Source organism: Macrobrachium rosenbergii, chromosome 44 (assembly GCF_040412425.1).
Source record: "Macrobrachium rosenbergii isolate ZJJX-2024 chromosome 44, ASM4041242v1, whole genome shotgun sequence".
NCBI lineage: Eukaryota > Metazoa > Arthropoda > Malacostraca > Decapoda > Palaemonidae > Macrobrachium > Macrobrachium rosenbergii.
Genome location: NC_089784.1, coordinates 23,428,681 through 23,452,020, shown reverse-complemented (window position 1 = coordinate 23,452,020; position 23,340 = coordinate 23,428,681). Strand labels below are relative to the sequence as shown.

Sequence of the window (23,340 nt, the reverse complement as noted above, 5' to 3'; positions counted from 1 at the left end):
AAAATTTCATAATAACAGGGACATGTTCCAAACGCCAATGACTGTCATGGCGGAGGAAACCTAAGTACAATTTCAGCGACTAAAACATTACAGCAGATCGCAAAAAATTTCAGTGGGTAACTAAGTCGCTGAATAGGTTTCGTGTCGTGTTCCCAACGATACCAATTCATTTATCACTTATATAAATTCCCTTCGGCGACAATTCTCCATCGAATATTCCGAGGTAGCGTGAATTTGATATTGCGACATTTGTAGTTTCATGATTATATATAAATCACGGTGTGATAAACAATTTCATAATAAGAGCTGTGTGTTCCAAACATACCAATGAACTGTCATGGCGGAGGTGGGCCACTGCCGAGGCTAAGTACAATTTCCCCGCCCACGACGGGTAAAAACAGTACAGCAGACTCAGCAAAGACTTATACCTCTCTTGATAGCTCAGTGGGTAACGCGTCTACTGGAGTCGCTGAATAGGTTTCCTGTCAGGGTTCGTGTCCCAACGATACCAATTCATTTATCACTTATATAAATTCCCCTTCAGCGACAATTCTCCAACGGAGATATTCCTGAGGTAGCGTGAATTTGATATTAAGCTACATTTTGTAGCTTCATGATTGTATATAAATCACGGTGTGATAAAAAATTTCATAATAAGAGCTGTGTGTTCCAAACATACCAATGAACTGTCATGGCGGAGGTGGGTCATTGCCGAGGCTAAGTACATTTCCGCTCACGGGTATACAGCAGACTCAGCAAAGACTTATACCTCTCTTGATAGCTCAGTGGGTATATCTACTGGAGTCGCTGAATAGGTTTCGTGTATATATACCAACTCATTTATCATATATAATATCGGCGACAATATATATATATTTGATATTATACATTTGTAGCTTCATGATTGTATATAAATCATGATAAAAAATTTATAAGAGCTATATAAATATATATGAACTGTCATAGGTGGGTACATATATACAATTTATACATAAAAACATATATATATATATACCTCTCTTATATATATATATATATATACATATATACATATATATATATATATATGTATATATATATATTTATATATATATATATATATATATATATATATATATATATATATACATATATACATATATACATATATATATATATATATATATATATATATATATATATATATATATATATATATATATATATATATATATATATATATATATATATATATATATATATATATATATATATATATATATATATATATATATATATATATATATATATATATATATATATATATATATATATATATATTATTGAACATTTAGCCTGGAAAGAATGCGGAGCTCACCATGGGGGTTTCAATTCTGACTGCAGGTGTGGATTCAGGTAACACCATTAGAGAAAACTAAGCTGAAGGCTTTACTTCAACAGGGAAAGTTCAGATAAACACTTGGGTTCACTTAAAATCACTTATATTTACATTTAACAAGCTAAATCAGAAGAACGGGGAATTTGCAAAACCAGGCATGAAAGAGATTCCCGTCGCATAACTAAATTTACAGTAATTTACACAATAACAGAAATGGGGGGAAAAATCCACTTCATAGAACATCGTTGGGTGAGGGGCAGTGGTTATAACCATGTCTCAAGCACAGGGGTGAACAGATGATTCCACAGCTAGCAACTCCATCTGTAAAAGAGAATGCATTCAGTTACACAGATATGGGTAGTGTAATTAGGAAATTGAGGGGGTTGCACATAAGATGCCAGAGCAACTAGATTCTAGGCACTGGTATACACGTGAATTTTGAATATTTACTCACTGCACTAAATAAATCAGGTCTCGTGAAAAGATTGCACTTCAGAAAGTTAAATAAATTCAGTAGAAAAATAATAGATTCATGACTGGTTAAAACCTCACTTTGGGTACTTTACCTTTCTGTTGGAGACAGTAGACCTTGACTTCAGCGTCAGCAGGGAGGGCATGAATTAGGGGCTTTCACTACAAAGAAAGACTCAGGCTCAAAGCAGCCACATGGGAAAGATCAGGGCTCTGATGGAGTGGATGAGACAAGGAAGAAGTGTCTGGAGTCCTGAGCCGGGCATTTCTGACGAGTGCCGTCCAGGCGTCATCTTCTAAGACCTCAGTGGATTACGATTCCTCTCCTCCCAGATGGCAGTGCCTGCTCGCCTAGCAGTCCGTTTTCTGTGATTTCCAAGCTTTCACCATGTGGTATGCCCTGGCCACATGGTGATTCTGTTGTTAAGGCCAAGGTGCTTTCTCTTTTGGAGTTAATCCCCTTCACAGTCTTGTCTGTGCCAGCGGCGGGGATTTGGCTTTTTGAAAGCCGGTACCTGGAAGAGAGGCTCGAGCAGTCACTAAGTCACTAAGTCAAGGAGGAGGATTATGAGATTAACTTTAAGGGGTGAGGAATGAGATTCTTTTAGGATGGGGCAATGTTTTCCCATAACCCATCTTTGTTAGTCAGCAGTGTTATTAATGGGACTGCCTTTATTTTAATAGAATACGTTAATACATTAACCTGGTGCATCATTGTACTCTTAGAGGGAGAGATGACTTACATTCGTGACAATATATATACATTGTTAGTCAGTAGTGTTATTAATGTGACTGCCTTTATTTTAATAGAATACGTGAATACGTTAACCTGCTGCATCATTGTACTCTTAGAGGGAGAGCTGACTTACATTCGTGACAATATATATATATACATATATATACACACACACAGTAAAGCCCCCGTATTCGCGGTCTCACAATTCGCGGATTTCTCTGTGGAACGTTTATACAAATTATTCACGGAAAATTCACCCATTAGCAGTATTTTTCACTGAGAAATAATCACTAATTACTGTATTTTCATATCATTTTCACGACTAAATGCACTTTTTGTGATAAATTTATTAAAATACTCGGGTATAAGCAATTTTAAAGATTTATTTTGTGTTTGAACTGTCAAAATAGGCAGTCCTAAGTGATTTTGGAGGGGTTTTAAGTATTCGCAGATTTTAGCTATTAGCAGGGGGTGTGGGGCTTTTCCCCCGCAAAAACGAGGGATTTACTGTATACTGTATAAATATTATATAATATATACATACTATATATGTAAAATACATCTATACAGTATAATAAAAGTGAATGTTTGCATGTTTGTGCGCTACAGAAATCTGAAGCGCTTGACAGACCCAGACAAAATTTTGCACACAGCCCCTATGTTACCCCAGAAAGATTATGAATCAAAATCAAATCCCCACCCAGTGAGAGACATACAAACACAGACAAAATGAATGAAATTTTAATTTTTACCGGTGCTGCTCACCTTTTCAGTAACTTTATGGGAGTCACCACTAGCTTGGGCGGAAAACCACCACCTTCTCTGTTGGTGAGGTCATTAAACTCCTCCTCACTGCAAACCCTACATGCTAATCAGTTTGGTACATCCAAAAAATTAAACAGATGTGTTTGACTATTAGAATTACTTTCATTCAGTCATAAAGCAATGTAATTCAAAACATAACTTCTACCACCACACCAGTCAGGCCTTACAATCCTCGTCATGAGAAAAAGTAGTAACAGACCAAATGCTTCTGTGACAGACCTATCCCCTCATTAAAAATTACCAGCACCGAAATTACCACATTTTTTTCAGTGCTCATCTTAAGCCAAATGTATCTTAATCATACCCTGCCAATAAAATACAAATTCTTAAGTACCCTGTTGTATTACCATCATCATATCTAAGTATTTAATCCATGAAAAAAACTTGTAGTTACAGGCATAAGTCTGAAGATCAAGAACTAATTCATCGTCGAGATGAAACAAATCCATCACCATCCGCGCATGATATTAGCAGACCAAATGCTTCAGTAACAGACCTATCCCCTCATTAAACAATTATTCGCAACAAAATTACATTTTTTTTCAGTGTTCATCTTAAGCCATACGTATCTTAATCATAACCTGCCAATAAAATGCAAATTCTTAAATACCTTGAGGCATTACCCTCATCATATCTAAGTATTTAATCTACTAATAATAACTTCATAGTTATGGGAATAACTTTGGAGATAAAAAACTATCATTCATCCTATTTAGCCTACAACAACAAGTCCCCTATACCTGGATAAAAGGGACAGTCACCAGAGTAATACCTGGATTAGCCTAAAGGGACAGTCACCACAGTAATAACTGGATAAAAGGGACAGACAGTACAGTAATACCTGGACATAAGGAACCATCACCACAGTAATGCCTCGATAAAAGGGGCAGTCACCACAGCAATACCTGGGTAAGGGCCTATTCACACTACACATAAATGCCCCCTGCACATAACCGTACCGTAGCAGACCAGCAAAATATTCTTCAATGGGATTTACATTGTAGCACTCACACTATACCAGACCAGCACGGACCATCACCTGCAAATGATGGTGGGGTTTCTCGGTGATATTTTGCAGGTACAGTCACGTTCTATTCAGGTACCATTCCTGTCACTGCTGGATAGTGAACGTGGCACCTGCATGGATACTTACTGTACAAACAGTCAGTAAGCTCTCAGACGTAGAAGTGGCAATCTGTTTTCGGCGGAATGGAAGAGGAAAAGTTTATTACATTAGAACAGAACTATGAGTTCTTGTATAATATGGCTAATAAGGATTACAGCAACTGCTAGCTAGCTTTTCTTTCACTGATACAGCAGCCTCACAAAAGGAAGTGTTTCTTTTGCTGACATTTTTTTCAAGCAGCTCACTAAATTGGTTTCTCAATATTCTGATATACTGATGAAATTTTTGTTTGTCATCCATTGGTTCTTTATATAGTGTAAAGTATTCTTCACATTTCCATTTCTTCAGAGATTTATGCACCCAATAATGCTGTTTTTTCCTTTTTTTTTTTTACTCATTTATTTTCCTCTTCCTCTTACAAAAGGAGTGCCATCACTGCCATGTGACTTATACTAAAATTCTTAAACATATCAAACTTGCTTAAGATGCTGCCAGTATGAAGAACAGGACTAAATTACGACCGCAAATGCTGGAGATAATACGGTGCAGTGCGAATGTATACACAGGATACGGTCCAGTGCAGGTCAGGTGCATGTCCATTTACGTGCAGGTATAGTGAGTGTGAATATACCCTATAAGGGACAGACAGCTCAGTAATGCCTGGATAAAAGAGACATTCAGCTCAGTAATTCCTGGATAAAAGGGACAGCCATCACAGTAATACCTGGATAAAAGGGAGTCACCACAGTAATACCTGGACAAAAGGGACAGACAGCACAGTAATAGCCTACACGTTAATTAAAAGGAACAGACAGCACAGTAACAGCCTACCTAGTTAAAAGGGACAGAGAGCACAGTAACAGCCTACCTAGTTAAAAGGGACACACAGCTCAGTAATAGCCTACCTAGTTAAAAGGGACACACAGCATAGTAATACCTGGATAAAAAGGACAGTCACCACAGTTATACCTGGATAAAAGGGACTGGCAGCACAGTAATACCTGGTTAAAGGTGACAGACAGCACAGTGACACCTGGATAAAAGGGACAGTCACCACAGAAATGCCTGGATAAAAGGGATAGAGCACAGTAATACCTGCATAACAGGGGCAGAGCACAGTAATACCTGCATAAAAGGGACAGTCACCACAGTAATGCCTGAATAAAAGGGGCAGTCACAACAGTAATAACTGGATAAAAGGGACAGACATCACAGTAATACCTGGATAAAAGACACAGTCACCATAAGAATACCTGGATAAAAGGGACAGACACCACAGTAATAGCCTACCTGGTTAAAGGGGGACAGACAGCATAGTAATACCTGGATAAAAGGGAGAGTTACCGCAGTAATACATGGATAAAAGTGACAGTTACTGCAGTAATACCTGGATAAAAGGGACAGAACACAGTAATACCTGCATAAAAGGGACAGAGTACAGTAATGCCTGGATAAAAGGGACAGTCACCACAGTAATACCTGAATAAAAGGGGCAGTCACAACAGTAATGCCTGGATAAAAGGGACAGTCACCACAGTAATACCTGGATAAAAGGGACAGTCACTACAGTAATAACTGGATAGAAGGGACAGTCATCACAGTAATACCTGGATAAAAGCGAGTCACCACAGTAATACCTGGACAAAAGGGACAGACAGCACAGTAATAGCCTACACGTTAATTAAAAGGAACAGACAGCACAGTAACAGCCTACCTAGTTAAAAGGGTCAGAGAGCACAGTAACAGCCTACCTAGTTAAAAGGGACACACAGCTCAGTAATAGCCTACCTAGTTAAAAGGGACACATAGCATAGTAATACCTGGATAAAAAGGACAGTCACCACAGTTATACCTGGATTAAAGGGACTGGCAGCACAGTAATACCTGGTCAAAGGTGACAGACAGCACAGTGATACCTGGATAAAAGGGACAGAACACAGTAATACCTGCATAAGAGGGACAGAGCACAGTAATACCTGCATAAAAGGGACAGTCACCACAGTAATGCCTGAATAAAAGGGGCAGTCACAACAGTAATAACTGGATAAAAGGGACAGACATCACAGTAATACCTGGATAAAAGGTACAGTCACCATAAGAATACCTGGATAAAAGGGACAGACACCACAGTAATAGCCTACCTGGTTAAAGGGGGATAGACAGCATAGTAATACCTGGATAAAAGGGACAGTTACCACAGTAATACTGGATAAAAGGGACAGTTACTGCAGTAATACCTAGATAAAAGTGGCAGAACAGTGTAATACCTGCATAAAAGGGACTGAGTACAGTAATGCCTGGATAAAAGGGACAGTCACCACAGTAATACCTGAATAAAAGGGGCAGTCACAACAGTAATGCCCGGATAAAAGGAACAGTCACCACAGTAATACCTGGATAAAAGGGACACTCACTACAGTAATAACTGGATAAAAGGGACAGTCATCACAGTAATACCTGGATAAAAGGTACAGTCACCACAAGAATACCTGGCTAAAAGGGACAGACAGCACAGTAATAGCCTACCTGGTTAAAGAGGACAGAAAGCACGGTAATACCTGGATAAAAGGGACAGTTACCACAGTAATACCTGGATAAAAGGGACAGACAGCACAGTAATGCTTGGTTAAAGGTTACAGACTGCACAGTAATACCTGGATAAGAGGAAGTCACCACAGTAATACCTGAATAAAAGGGACAGTCACCACAGTAATATCTGGATCAAAGGGGCAGACAGAACTATAATACCTGGATAAAAGGGAGGACAGTCAACAAAGTAATACCTGGATTAAAGGGTCTGTCAATATAGTAATACCTGGATAAAAGGGGCAGACAGAACAGTAATACCTGGATGAAAGGGACAGTCACCACAGTAATACCTCTCAGTTCACCCACAACCGTTTGAAGGATGAATGTTCACATGAAAAAGTAGACTGTCAGTCGGACCATCAACATAAACCCCTCTCCCTCTCCCTTCTTCCTCCCCCCCCACCTATAGACTGTCATTTAAAGCTTTCCTGGGAGGTGCCAGGTTGGTCAGCTAGTGCGCGTGTGTGTGTGTGTGTGTTTGCGTGGTTGTGCCTGTGTAATTATGTTGACTACGTATGTATGTGTAATGTGAATAATTACTTAGGGCAGTCAATCTGTCAATGTCACTAATGTAAACTATCAACAATGTTTTTACCACTGAAAAAAGTTTAAAAATACTTTAAAAAGAGAGTATCTTACCATTTCTGTCTACGAACTCAAATTTTGTCTTTGCCGTTTGTTGCAACAGTATCAATTATTTAGTTCACAGATACTATGTCAAACTTTGCCTCTTTTCCACATACTGTATACATAAGCTGACGATATCTTTTTCTTGCTTTAGCCTACACATCACCGAAGCACCAAAGCCTCATCACAGGCCTGTGCTACAAGCTTATGAACACTGGAGTGTTTGCTCACGTTGTTAAATACAAATTCTGTTGCAACAGTTGCTGTTCTGACTTTAAAATTTTATCCTTAATCTCTGAGTTTAATAAAAACGTTACCCTTACACGGAACACCATGGTGCTGTTATGGAATTACCAGTCGTATAGCCTACTCCACTTCCATGGCTATGAACTTCTCTCTTGCGTTCTCCCTTTTACATAATTTTCTAAAACCATGCCTTATGCTTCAATCATTTTCCATATATTAGGTAACAAGAAAAACTGATGATTTCAGCCAATGCAGACAAAATATTTCATGGAATTTTTCGCACCACATTCTAGCGCTACGCTAAGTTTCTTCCGCCTAACCTAGAGTGGGCCAGGGTTGATTTGTGTCTCCACGATGGTTTTTCCTGTTATGTCTGGCTTTCGCTACACCAAGCAGCTGTTTCTTATTTACTTAAATCATTACACGAAATATCAAAATCACAACATTCTTCTTTTAAATACACTGGATACAGAAAATAAAAGTACAGTATAACACACAAGATATCTGCCGTATTGCTCAACTGTACTGGCCTATGTACTTTGAAACTCCTTGCTGTTCGTTTTAACGGATAGTCTTGGTCTACCACTTTATTTATTTAGATCTTTCCTTTGTAAGATCTCACAGGAAAACTCTCGCGATACTTACTGTCATGATTTAAAATGGTATGAGTTACGAAAGTACACTGAAATTGGTTAAAATAATAAAATGGACAACCGTACACACTACTATTCCACTGGTCACGTAAATTACTGAACCGCGTTACCGCTTACCGGCTTAGGCAGCTAGGCTTACCAGGCATGTCCCATAGGCAGGGCTTCTTCTTCTTTTGTGGTCCATTAACAACGCTTGCCTTGAGAAATGTCCATGGAACGTGGGATATGCAATGTAACAGGATTATATATAATATCTGAACATAATAGCCGTATGTAATTTATAATACACAGATGTGTAAGCATACACACATCCATCTATAGAGTAAAAGTTAATTTGTGTCATTTAACGAAACCGCTGGAGTGAGACTCCATTCCTCAACCTTAACCTCACGATGAAGATTCGTCGGTCATCGACCTCAAGTGCCAGTTCCAGATAAGAGTATTCAGGCCGAAGATTATGATTTTGTATACTTTTATTAGCTTAGGCTAACGCTAGAATTGTATAATCTTAGTTAATTACCTTAAATAAACGGTAGCCTCCGAATGTAAAACAACAACTGACACATCAAAATTCAGCAGACACAAGTAATATTGTCATATCAAGCTTCAATAAGATGGTTTACATTCCATATTATTTAATTTACACAGTACAAGCTTTCGAAGAATACTGCATGTCTTTGAAAGCTTGTACTTTGTAAATTAAAGAAACTGGAATCTAAACCACCCAGTCTCATTAAAGCCTAACACGAGTAGTTATGTGGCTATTTTGTGATATATATATATATATATATATATATATATATATATATATATATATATATATATATATATATATATACATATACATGTGTGTGTGTGTGGATATACTGTATACCTGAAATCACAAAGAAAAAATGACTTCATCATATATATACACTGTATATTATATTATATATATATATATATATATATATATATATATATATATATATATATAACTGAAATTACAAAGAACAAATGACTTTACGATATATATACAATGCATTGTAGTCATTTGTTCTTTGTGATTTCAAGTATATGTATATATACATATATAATATTTATCATATGTATATATATATATATATATATATATATATATATATATATATATATATATATGTACACATATATATTTATACATACATATATATATATATATATATATATATATAACTGAAATTACAAAGAACAAATGACTTTACGATATATATACAGTGCATTGTAGTCATTAGTTCTTTGTGATTTCAAGTATATGTATATATACATATATAATATTTATCATATGTATATATATATATATATATATATATATATATATATATATATATATATATATATATATGTACACGTATATATTTATACATATATGTGTGTGTGTGTGTGTGGGTATGTTCGCGTGTATTCAAATTCACAGAGATATACTGACATCAGTATAATTAAATTCCCAGAAAAATGAAGTACCCGGTCATCAAAACTCAACTAATTCCAAAGACTACAAAAAAAGGGACCTAATCTGGCAAAGAGAATCGTTTCACTAACCTTGAGGCCAGTGGTCGTTGTCATGAGTTGCATCGGATGATGCTTCACCAAATCCTTCGGCAGGCTCTCCATTCCCCTCGCTTCTTCGCCCGTTACGAACGTCAGCAGGACGTAAAGGTGCTGGATCACGCTGATGATTTGCACGATGCCGTAGAGCCACTCCTTTTGGAGAAAAATTAATTTAGTTTTGAGGTCTTTCTTACACAAGTGACCGCCAGATGTCACTGGGGTTTGCTGGCGCATGAAGCATTTTACACAGGACACAGGAGAGGTGTTCTGGCCAAATGTCAATAGTTGTTACAGAGTTTCATGACTTATCTTCTGGAATGAAAAATAAGGAATTTGTCGGCATCTGTATTGGTTTTTCTCAGTGGTAAATTTCCTGGAAATACTTTTGTTCTCGGTTACGTTATAAGTAGTGCTAGCAATTAGCTCCAAGAGTTATTAATAAGGATTGAAAGACGATACAACAGAATGGTTACACAAAATAACAAAGAGGAATGGAAAAATTCAATTTTCCTTAAAGAACAAATCTTATAAAGGATTAATTAAAAGTTTTATATATTACTACTTTTTAAAAAACACTCTGTGCACAATAACATATTTCATGTGTTCCTTTGGAAATCAGTAGCTCCTGCCTAACGTCAGGTACTAGAACCGTGAATGTAAATTGCCATACCTCTGTTTATATCAGCCTGCACATACTGCAGCCTGTAACATTTATTTATTTTTACTAGAGTAGTTTATAGGAAGTAAGCAGTGCCTGTAGTAAGTAATAAAGCATTCTTACAAGTGATAACCTGCCTATTTGGAAATGGCAATGAAACTGATAAGTTGAAAGAAGCACGCTTGACCTACGTTACCAAATGGCGATACGATAATCAGCTTTATGAAAGATGCCCGAGGTTATAAGTTACCTCGTGTGACCTGGCAAAGCCTATCAGATTAAGTTAGTTTTAATTGATTAAAAACGGTAAAGACTAATTGACTATTTCTATTATACCCTATTTCTGCTTCATGCTCCTAAACTGAATCTAATGGTATCAGCAAAAAGCCCTCTTATGCAAGTAAGCAGACCCTTACGCGAAATTTTCACTGATGCCACAAAACGAGGAAGTAGGCGTTCTTGGAAAATAACGGAGAAAAAGTTAGGATTTCTCTCATAGATAACAGATTTTCCAAACACTCTTACCAAATCTTTGGGAAGACTCCTGTCTGTCCAGAAGATGACCGAGGAGAGGATCCTTGGAACCCCACCAAAGTTTCTCCCAGGCAATTTGGATTTTGTATGCCACGCCCAGTTCTATGGACTATTTAAAATAACGTATAGTTAAAAACTGTAATTATCAATTTTGTAGGTATTAATTTTCCAAAACTGGTTTTATAGTATCAAAATATTTTATTGTAAATTCAGTCCATCAGAAATACGCACTGTATCAACAATTTAACGATACCGGAATTCTTATACAAAAGCAAAAGCCTTATAATTCATCTTACACTCAAGTCTTGACGAGCGAAAGCGGAAGTGGAGGATGAAAGAGGTCCTGGTGTCTCTCCTTCTAGCACCTCCCTGAAACCACAACGATGACACGCCCGGCTGAGTAGGAGGCACGGCCATTGTTGGTCACAAGGAGCACCTTTCCTTTTGTGTTCATCTTGGTCCGAGAAGATCTGACAAACTGGAGATGAAAGTCGAATGATTTCGTTAGGAATGGATTTCTGGAACGCCTTATTGGCGAAAGTTAAAAGTTAAAATCATATCGACGAACATAAATATTTCTGGAAAGTTAATTTTGTTTTGTAAAAGACTCACGAAAAATCGTTGCTCATTTTTTATGTGATCGGTAGTCATTATGTAGATGCAATATATTTACCATAAAGCTTACTTATTAGGTAGATAATGCATTAGTGCTTTATGCCAAAGGAGCTTAGAACTGTGGTTTTTGGAAAGCCATGAATTGAAGACCCGGGTTTTACAGTGCTATTATTTAAGCAATATCCTATTACCATAGGGCCAACTCGACTACGCATCATACAGGAATCAGAGTGCCCATAGTGAAAAAGAAAGTTGATTCAGGGAATATACAAGGGAATCCGAATAATAACGTGATGTTCATGTGGGTCCTGTGTATATTCATTAACTGGCATAGATTCTTTCCCTACCTTTCTATTCTTGACCTGACGGTTAGAGGATGAACAGGGAGAGGGAATTAATTACTATACGAATTAGGCGGAATTGGTGAGACAATTATTTTTCCTTATAATATCAACGGACCTTTTGCCTACATTTTATCATCTTTTAAGACGAAAGCTAGCGCGAATGAGGACTACAGAATAAGTGTAACGGAAACAATATATTCAGTAAGGGGTGAGTCAGCTGTTATTCTGTGAATCCCTAGAGTGCATTCTATTTAAGGTGAATGACAGTGTGTGTGTGTGTAAGCGGTTTAGACGTGATGCTGACGAGCTGTCGTTGCGAGTTAGAAATTTACTGATTTATTTCTGTTCCACACGTGATTATGTGTTGATGATTTCTATCATATTCACTCAAAAGGGATAATTCGAATGAAATGCTGTCAACTAGGACACTGCTCGGTCGGTAAGATAGATAAAACTCATTGGTACGCTATAGGCAGTACACCTGCCCGGTAAGTGGTACTTAGGTCCCAACTTCTTTTATGACTTTTGTGGTTTAGTTGGCAGTACCCTTGCCTTTTAATTGAAAGACCTGGATTCGATCCCAGTGTGAGTCAGAAATTTATATATATATATATATATATATATATATATATATATATATATACTGTATATATATGTGTGTGTGTGTGTACATACATATGAACATATGCTTATATATATATATATATATATATATATATATATATATATATATATATATATATATATATATATATATATGTCAACAGGATTATTTTATAGGATTCTCAATAGGAGCTTTTGCAACAGAGCCAAAAAAAACAAACGTTCCTAAGCTTTTATGCCTGATTGCCATATATGCACGATGATTCTTTTCGGGCCGAATTTACAAAAATTGTATATAAATACTTTGGCGCATTAAATGTCAAACCTACACCTTTCAATCAACTCATACTTGGCTTCTTGTTTCGATTCAAAGATCGTCTGTCTCCTCATGTCTCCTGGTATGGTGTACATATACTCGTCTCAGTTGTAGTCTGTGAACTTACGTGGGTTCTTCTCAGAGGATGATGAGAGTGCGCATAGACTGCTACAGGGACGTTAGTTTTCGTACTGGATGTTCACTATCTAATTCTGAAGTCCAGTATACGCGGACATAGTAAAAAATGTAAAAGTTCCATTAAGTACGATGACTATTATTCTGGGCCAGAAATCCAACCCAAATGAAATACTGATTCCCGAGTCTCTCGTCATCAAACAACTTGTTCCGCAGTTGAACACTCGGTCCACCTTCACCCCACTGTACCTTTCTTAACTATGTCCATAATTAACTAGGGATATTTGTTCTGGCTTACATTTTAGGTCTCCTTCTCTGTGGTTGTACCAGGGGTAGCAGGAATAGCAGTAGCAATAATAATAATGATAATTTCAATGTTTTAGGTACGATGATGGTCGACAGAGATCCAGAAGTAGGCCTAGCACCTCACAGAAGGTACTCTTTAGACCCTGGCCTAGGGACGGCACTGGCTATCAAAACTGTTGAGGAAACGAGCGCCACTTTGCAGGACTCCAAGAGACCGCCACAAGAGCTTGCTGCCCCTAGACATGCTGTTACTTTCAGAGGATTGGTGGCAGAAGACGAACATAGAGATGTGAAGAAAGGGACGCCTCCTTACGTGTGAGTTTCATTTCTCGGTCGAGGATTTTTTAATAGCGCTCTTTTGTTTGAGGGGTGTTTGTCATTGGGATTGGGTGATTGATATCTGTGGGTAATGGTAGTAGACTCTTTATACAACTTTGTGAAAGTTCATTTAGCTGCACATAAGCATCGGTCAAACAGGTGACCGATCAGGTTACATGCCCAAGAACATAGATGACTATAAGCATCGGTCAAAGACATGGGGTGACAAAGCCACATATTGCAAACCTAATACTCATCTATTATGGGGATGTGATGATTTGATTCTAAGCACAGGAATTTGACAAAAATGCGTACGGCACAGTCGATATCATTCTATCAATGTCACCCATCTATTATGAAATAAATTATCATTATTTCCTACTCAAATAAAGCCCATTTGCCTATTAAATAATATTTCTCTCCTTTTTTGGCAGTGCCAGAGGAATTAATTTTCATCTATGATAGAAAAGTGTCCATTTCTTAGAAAATTATGTTCTACGCTACAATTCTTTTCAGCTTAATCCAAAGTCTGGTCTCTGTTTATAATCAGCCTTTTCCAGGCGTTTCGGACGCTTACAACGCATTACAGTACATAATTTGTCTTGGCGGATGTTCTACTAACGGATGTCTTCCCTGCACTAAATTCCTAATAATTCAGTGCAAGTTACTACAATTCACTTAGTACTATAACGAGGCAGTATCTGTTTCAGCGGCGTCGATGTGACAGGTCATCGGGAAAGACTGGTGAGGGCTCCATCACCCTTGCGACTGGTAGACGAGGCTCGGGCCGGAGATTTCACTCCCATGCAGTGGACGAACCATCACGTGGACAGACATCGCCACGCCAATCAGCTAATGCAGGACTCTGATGCGTAAGCTCGTTCTGTTTCATTTGGTTTTAAAGGTAAACAATGGAAGAAGTCTCTCGAAATACGATAGGGTATAGGATACAGTAAAAACAAGCGGGTGAAAAAACGAATTCTTGAATTTTAGCACAGTGAAATCTCAATGGTTAGTCTGGTTATTACGAATGCTTTTCTATCTGGTAACAGTGAACCGTGTGTTTGTGAGGCGATATATAAATATATATATATATATATATATATATATATATATATATATATATATATATATATATATTTACATACATATACATATATATACATATACATATACATATACACACACAAAGGATTAAACACAAGGATCAAAAGTTATTATAAAAAGAATGTTGACCTCAGTTCTGAGCTGAAGTGAAGCAACTACGCTTGTTTCAACAGACTCAGAACGAAGTGCAGACAGACTGAGAACTACACAGACGAGCGCACGCACAACGCCCAGGATTCTGTGACAAACGGACTAGACAATCGTATCTCGTCTACCATCGAAGTCCGAGAACACCTTCACCACGCCATCAACAATACCATTGACGAACTTGCTTTGCAAGATACAATGAAAACCAGGTTGCAGGTTTGCTGTTGCTTCATATTTGTTTGTTTGCGGAGATATTTTCTTTAATTGGTTCCATTTGATTTTGACAAACAACGTTGGTAAATACTGACTTAAGTTAGGTATGACAATGTGCTTATTGAGAGAGAGAGAGAGAGAGAGAGAGAGAGAGAGAGAGAGAGAGAGAGAGAGAGAGAGAGACTTAATAATGGAACTTGCTTTTACAGGTGGCTCTCTTTACGCTTGAGTTGCCGGAGAGGAACAACGACGAATGCATCCACATCAGGAGGTTCAGACTTGGGGTGGACCGTACCTATGATCCTGTCACTTATGCCCTGAATAAGGTACTTTACCCTGGGCACATCATATCTACATCATCTTTCGACGAGCTCGTAAAATATAGACTATATATATATATATATATATATATATATATATATATATATATATATATATATATATATATATATATGTGTGTGTGTGTGTGTGTGTGTGTGTGTGTATTTTTATGTATATATACATACGTATATACACACACACAATATATATATATATATATATATATATATATATATATATATATATATATATACATATATATATATATATATATATACGTGAGCCGTGGGTGAGTGGTGCAGCGCTCAGCCCACGTTCTTAAAAATCATTCTGTTTTCGAAATTTCCAAAGAAAAGTTAAAATCCAGCAGCTAAGTTATGTCTTAGAGTTATTGGTAGCCTCCTTGAACGCTTGAATGGACAATACAAGACAGTATCAACATATACTGACATATCAAGGGAAAATGAATAAAAAATCTCTTTGATTAAGCGAAAATGTGCCCGTCTTTGTTAAAGTAAGAAATGATTTGATAATGTCATCAAACTTCAGCTCTTAATACCACTTCTGCCCTTACGCACTTATTTTTATACGTTCACTATTTTTAGTATTCTGACGAACCTGGAGCTGCCTGACATTACTGCGTCAGTTTCTAATTATTTGTTAAGAGCATTGTTATGTCTGATAACTTGAAGAATTACAACTATCTTTAAATAAGCCTACTATCATCGAAATTTCGTTGACTACTTGTAAATCTAAATAGATAAAGCAGAAGAAACCACTTGCATAAATTTCAAATTTGGATTCCCTGTATTGCATAAAAAAGTTTTAATGTTGTCTCTCTCCATTTTTATTTACGTTTCTTTTAGGAAAACGAAACGCTGCATACTGGTCGTTCACTACTGACTCAGACACTCAAAGACACGGAGGCGCAGATCGCACGTCTGCTGGAAGTGAAGAGGCTCCTGGAACACGACTGGTCCGACAAACAAGAGGCCTTCCAGCTGGATCACTCGGCTGCTAAACTCGTCATCGAATCTGTTAAAGCTCAGTACAAAGTGAGAACAATAATATTATCTTATAGCACAAGAGATTTTGGATTAATACCATCGAGTTTTGTCTGAAGGATTAGCTGGCGACTGAATATTCCCCTGGGAATCGTGCAGTTTTGAAAAGTAGCTTCAAAATGTAGTTGCTGTTTTAGATAAAACTGCCTAGTGCCTATATGCCATCACAGGCTCTTGGTAGGCTAGCAAATATACATAGCAGATGTTCTGGATATCCTTGTTATTAGACACTATCTTATTATATTTTGGAATTCAATTTATGTGTACATTAACTGTTGCGCTACCTTAGAAAATTAACCAATTGGAAACTATGATCTATTTCTTTATTGCATTCCCCAGCCTGTCTCAGCAGCTCTGCACGAAGGAGCCACAGTACCCGATTCGTGGAACCAGAGAAGTAAACAACACCAAGATGTTTGTAAAAGAGAGATTATTTCCGGTACTCAGTTAAGAGGTGCTGCTGATCAGGTAAGATAAACACATTTACTTGAAGGTGGTGCAGTCTCCTGCGTGTATGTGTGTGTGTGTTTTTTTTTAATCTTATTGAATGTCTACATTCTTTAAGTAAGTAATATTAATTTTTACACTCTAAAAGATTCTTTAATCAGTTCCTAAGTTATTGCACAATAATGGTAGTTACATGAGGCAATATCAGTGTGTTAACAATCTGACCGTTTATTGATAGACAAAATTTTACCATGAAATGGAGTCATATCTTTTCCTTTAGTCCAGCGGGATTATGGATAGAGAGCTCTCCGAAATCTTGTTGTTATGGGCTCACGGAGAAAAAATTCCTTGAAGGGTGGTCCATGGCAACTAAATTTTGCGAACGTTACGTTCTGCGAGTCAATAATTGAATAAACTTTCGTATCAGTTTTGTGCAAGAAGCCTTTCAGTAAGCACCCTAGACGATCAAATCTTAATCGTCTAGGACCACACTCGAAGTTGCCAGTAGCCTGTCTTATAACAAATATAGAACTAGGAAGTAAGGAGTGACTACAGGAAATACTATAAAATAAACAGATGATAATTACAATTAACCATAATTTTTTTCAGTGAAAATTTCTGTTCAGCTAAACTTGCGATATATATTTATGTGTATACACCTATATCAATCTATCTGCTTGTACTTTCCTCCATGCAACAGGCCCTCCGAGAGGTAGCGAGGGACGTGGAGGCCACGGGAGAGGCCACAGACGTCGCACTCAATGCAAGGATCATGGAGCTAGAGGATGCAAAGGCGAAACTCATCACAAAAGACTCCATGGTAAGAGAAGGGAGTTTCATGACGACATTTTCCAAAAGGAATTTCTTTTCTGTATTTGATTTGTAACAAAAATTAAATTAGGGGAAAGCGTTTAGCTGCGCATGCTTTCAGTGATACGTTATCATTGGCTGCTTTCAATGATACGTTATCATTGGCTTTATGTTTTTTCAGAGTTGTAAAGAATGTCGATTCTTTCCTGACGCAAAAAAAAAAAAATCCTTTTACATTCAGCTGGTAACCAACATAAAGTAAAATACCGTTACTGATACACAAATCCCCACCCGGGCCTAGTGGTCTGGCAGACTATTCATTTCTTCAACAGTAGATGTGAACTATTTGATATTCTCCATTAAGCGATTTTGCTTTATCCTTTAAGCTGTGGAAAGAGCTGCTGTAATTATTTCGTTTAAGGAAAAGAGTTTTTTAACCGTTCCAGCTCAGGAAAGAAATTGCAGAGGAGGAGAACAGCATCGCCTCATTACGGCAAGCACTGCAAGACAAGGAATCTCCGTTGCAAGTTGCACAAAGCAGGCACTGGACTCGATCTTTCAGACCAGGGGCTGACAGGTGTTTGGATCAGCCCCATTACAGGTAACTACAGCGTTATACGCAAGTGAATATGACAGATATAACCCCTTGTTCAGTGAAAGGTTTCATATCTAGAAAATTGATACTTAATAAACGGTCAGCTGAATCAAAATTTGCACATATAAGAGTTTGAATTAGATATGACCTCTTCGCCATATTCTGTTTCACACAGAATGACAGCAATAACAGCGTAAAAACACAAAACATTTAGAAAGACAAAATGGAGACCTTCCTAACTCTGTATTCTTAATGACCATAAATGGGTAAAAAAAAAAAAATCGTCCTCTACTGAGACAAGTGCCCAGCCATATAAAAGTTAATAATTTTAAATCACGTCTGGTTAATCTATCCAAGAGTAACAATCTGTTACTAGCGAGGAATGCAAATCAAAATAGAAATACTTGACAAAAGATGGCCACAGTTTCACTTTTCGAATGGACAGATTACTGACCCATTTAAGATCGAATTATAAAAATGAAAATCGTTCTGGTAAAGCCTGATAGCTTGAGACTAAATCACAAGAATAAGTAAATAACCTCATGACCGTTCCAGGTTGAAGGATGAACTCGACGAGCTTCCCCAAAATATCGAGACCTTGCGAGAACGCCTGAAGAACAGCGAGGACACCCTCGAAGAGCTTCATCGCCTTCACGAGGATTTCTCTAAGGACATCCTAAACCGAGAGCATACGATTAGCCTGGAGAGGCGGTGCGTCACCGTCAGGAGCCTGAAACCAACTCAGGAGAAATTGCAAGGTCTCTAGGTTTTTTTTTTTTTTTTTTGCGCGCGCGTGTGTTGTGTGTGTATAAAAGTGGGCAGGTGTCAGTGGGTAGGTGGGAGTGTGTTCAAGTGTTACGGAGTTGCAGATGAAAAGTTATGATGAATATCTTCAGCTTAAAATGGAATATACTTAAATTAGCATTTTACTCTTTATGTCAGACCCATGTAGGCTACTCCTGATGCAAGTTAGTGACATCATTTTGTACATTGTTAAACTAACCAAATGATCCTTTTAATGCAATAAAATTAAACATCAAAATTGAATGAATTATTTATTCAGAGTTACCTATCTATCTATTTCTATGCAGACCACGGCAGTAACAAATTCGCTGTACTTCTTTACAGCAAAGTTCAGCAATGCTGTCTGGCCAGTAACTGGACAAGTGACTATCCAAAAAGACCAGATGCTGTCGGGATATAATCCAGTTAAGCCTCCATAGGAATGGTGTTGGGCTACCAGTCTCATCCCATCAAAAATATACATACTGAACACTGGAAAGGTAGTAAATTTTAATGCTTCCCCTTGTCATTCCAGTATTAAGCTCAATTATGTGCTGAAGACTGAACCCCCATCTGACACATGTGAGTCGTTTCATTATTGTAATTTAGATTATTCGACACTATCATAATCAACGTGATAAAACGCAATATAACACCTAGCAGGCTCATTACTTATACATACTGTCTTTATACAAAATTCATATTACAAGGAATTCACAAAAAATATAAAAAAAAAAACGAAAAAGATAACAGAGCTCTAGGCGGTGACACAGAAAGTAACGATTCTTAAGGTTGATACACATTCCTATCTAAGCAAAGTTTCATGGACATATTTTATCAGTTTGAAAATCATGCAGTTCAAGGACAACACAGAATACACTTCTTTACAAAAAAAATCATGACAGTGTTATCAGAATAGCTAGATCATTCTTGTTTTAACCATTGGTAATCATTGTTATATTGTTTTTATGATGGCAGTCATGAACAGTTACATTTTTCACAGAGAACTATTAATAGTCCCCATTAACTTTGATCAACAGTTACAATTTTCACAGAGAACTATTAATAGTCCCCATTAACTTTGATCAACAGTCACAATTTTCACAGAGAACTATTAATACTCCCCATTAACTTATTACTGAGCAATAGACAAGACCTTTCTACTCACTGAAAATGATTTCCAGTAATGAAAAACCGCTCACACTTGACCGCTATAGTTCTCGGATGCCAATGTTTCCAGGATAAACAATGGAGGAGCTCTGATGTTAGTAGGGGTGGCCCCGCCACTCTCAAGAAGGGATCCTTCGACCCAGGCATGTACTTCAGCACCCTAAAACGCCCTTACTCAAGGGCTGGTCATATGGGCGTGGACCAAAGGGTAGTGACAGGGGACTCAAGGTCTTAGGCAGTGCGCATCCTACGAGGGAAGACTCATGACGTCTTTATATTTGCTCCTACATATCACAGGAGTTGGGAGGGGTGTTGTTATTGAAGTGGCGTTGTACTCCAGAGGTTCCACTGTGTGGTTTCTTTCTCCTTGATTTTAACAATTCTCTGGAGAAGGTCTGAAGCTCTGCAGAATGGTCTTTGAGGGTTTATCTCTCCGGGATGACGCGCCCCCTCCCCCGCGACTTTTGGATATAGAACAAGGCTGTGTATCTGTTTTTCGGAGGGAGACGCCGTTTGAAGGAGTTTTCCAGAGGACATTTTCATTTATTTGGGAGAAGAAAAGAGGGTTGTAAAGCTGTCTTGCTGCTGGAACAAGGAGAAAGATCACGAATACATGCTACTGATCGTGAGAACCCGACCTTGAGGGGATAAAAATAGATAACGTTCTTTGGCCGTTATCTTTCAAAAGTTACGGTAAATTTAGGTATGTTTTATATTTCGAAGTTGGCCCACCCCTAGAAAAGAGTAATAACTGGGGTGATAATGATTGCATATGTGTATATATATATATATATATATATATATATATATATATATATATATATATATATATATTAGAGGTAATCAACATACAGTCAGTGTGGCTTGGTTGGCAGCAGTCTTGTCTTTCAATTGAAAGACCTGGGTTCGATCCTGATGTGAGTCAGAAATTTATACACACACACACACACACACACACACACACATATATATATATATATATATATATATATATATATATATATTGATACGTGGGTGTCTTGGCTGATCAGTTATTGGTTAATTTACGTAAAGTTTCACGGCCCTGCATGCCAAGAATACACGTAACCTGTCTCTTGAAGCCACGAGTTAACCTCAAAGACAGACGTTAATTAATCAAAGGTCGCCAGTTAAGGGTAATTAACCTTAACAAAGCATATTCAAGGAATAAAGATTTTATGATAAACGTCACCAACTGCGGACGCAGAAAAATCTCTACTTGTTAAGACGGTATTAAATACAAAAACGCAACAGTTCACCCCCAAACAATGAGCGCTAGGCATAACGAATACCAGAGTATTAAAAATTACTTGCTTGCCTAAATCCCCGAGACTTACTGGGATAATTCGGCTAACACTAAACAATATACTTATTTGGCTTAATCTAGACTTCGTACCAGCGATTACCCTCAATGGTGGCTGGAGAATGAAACAGAGAAAGATTGGGAAATACAGAAAAGAGGATAAAAGGATGGGCGAAGTTTTGAACAAAAAACACAGACTTTACCTTAGGACGAAGCGTTGTTGCTCATTCAACGGACGATCGGAAGTTCTGGCAAATGCTTCTTCACTTCACTAATAGAAATAATAGACAAAAGGGCGGAGAGGCCAAACGGACATGTTGTCTCCCCGAAAGCTTGATTCTCTCTCTCTCTTGTCTGACCAGCGCTGGGTCAAAACAGGCCTACAGTCATGCCTTAGGCGTCTATGCTCTGTTAAAAACATTTGCCAAGAGAGACAGGTAGAAAGGAAAAAAGGACTTTAGGACCACCTATTTTTAAGGCTGATATGGAAATTTTCCTATAGGGGGAAATGCCTAAATGCTACCTATTCCTTTCTCCAACGGACGTTAAAGTTTGAACTGAAGACGCTCCTAATGCGGACAAGGGCTTTTCCCGGTCTTGGTCAGGCTGATACTATTTACAATCAAATGTTACAAGGGCGAACAGCAGTAATATTTTTATAATATATATATATATATATATATATATATATATATATATATATATATATATATATATATATATATATATATATATATATATATATATATATATATATATATATATATATATATATATATTCTTTCTCTAAATGTCTTTTCCCACTTCTATGTGGGGTCGATGATATATATATATATATATATATATATATATATATATATATATATATATATATATATATATATATATATACATATATACATACATATATATATTTATATATATATACTAAACCTTAAGTATTTTTGAAACAGGAATGAAAGTAAAGAATATCTTTACTTGACATACTCCAACAGTAGCTATTACACAAGAGACCTTGTGCATTACGTGAATGTCCTCGTGCATAGTTACATAAAGTTGCATTTGTTTCCTTGGAGAATCGAGCTGGGCAAACCGGCGACAATCTTCCATTTCCTTTGGTTGATTGTTGTTGTTTCTGAGAGAACAGGCATGATCTATTTTTGATAGTTTCATTGCAATAACTTTCCTTTCAAGCTTTCCTGTGTTTCAAGCTCATTTTTGCCAGTCTTTTCGAGATTCCAACACCAAAGGCAAGAGTAATTAGAGTAAAAAACTAGTGCATTCCTTGTTAAGAAATGCCTCTTGGGTAACTT

The 23,340-nt window shown here is 37.2% G+C and overlaps 2 protein-coding genes and 1 long non-coding RNA gene across 4 annotated transcripts in view; 1 reads left to right on the top strand and 2 right to left on the bottom strand.

Moving 5' to 3' along the window:
* LOC136829419 (uncharacterized) overlaps nt 1–23,340 on the bottom strand; it is a 195,235-nt gene that overhangs the window by 50,223 nt on the left and 121,672 nt on the right. For both annotated transcript variants that reach the window (XR_010850376.1, XM_067087974.1), the window contains exons 6-8: nt 11,709–11,890; nt 11,404–11,521; nt 10,212–10,373 (exon numbers count right to left, since the gene is read on the bottom strand). Coding sequence is in view for 1 of the 2 variants with exons in the window: in XM_067087974.1 (XP_066944075.1) it covers nt 10,212–10,373; nt 11,404–11,521; nt 11,709–11,890 (462 nt within the window). In the remaining variant the exon portion in view is untranslated. The remainder of the gene's footprint in view (nt 1–10,211; nt 10,374–11,403; nt 11,522–11,708; nt 11,891–23,340) is intronic.
* LOC136829421 (uncharacterized) lies at nt 1,465–2,364 on the bottom strand. Its single transcript, XR_010850377.1, has 2 exons — nt 1,945–2,364; nt 1,465–1,699 (listed from the first exon to the last, which is right to left on the bottom strand). It is a non-coding gene; the product is annotated as an uncharacterized lncRNA (long non-coding RNA).
* Nucleotides 13,735–19,800, top strand: LOC136829146 (tektin-4-like). The gene is made up of 9 exons (XM_067087471.1): nt 13,735–14,046; nt 14,760–14,921; nt 15,330–15,519; nt 15,726–15,842; nt 16,704–16,892; nt 17,241–17,369; nt 18,049–18,168; nt 18,605–18,759; nt 19,309–19,800. Exons 1-9 carry the CDS (start codon nt 13,814–13,816, stop codon nt 19,517–19,519), a joined length of 1,506 nt encoding a protein of 501 aa, XP_066943572.1. The 5' UTR covers nt 13,735–13,813; the 3' UTR covers nt 19,520–19,800.

Bases quoted from the DNA above. Each gene is read 5' to 3' on its own strand.
- LOC136829146 (XM_067087471.1), top strand. From the start codon at position 13,814: ATGATGGTCGACAGAGATCCAGAAGTAGGCCTAGCACCTCACAGAAGG. The intron at 14,047-14,759 runs GTGAGTTTCATT...TATCTGTTTCAG, and splicing joins AAAGGGACGCCTCCTTACGT to CGGCGTCGATGTGACAGGTC. The intron at 14,922-15,329 runs GTAAGCTCGTTC...TTGTTTCAACAG, and splicing joins CTAATGCAGGACTCTGATGC to ACTCAGAACGAAGTGCAGAC.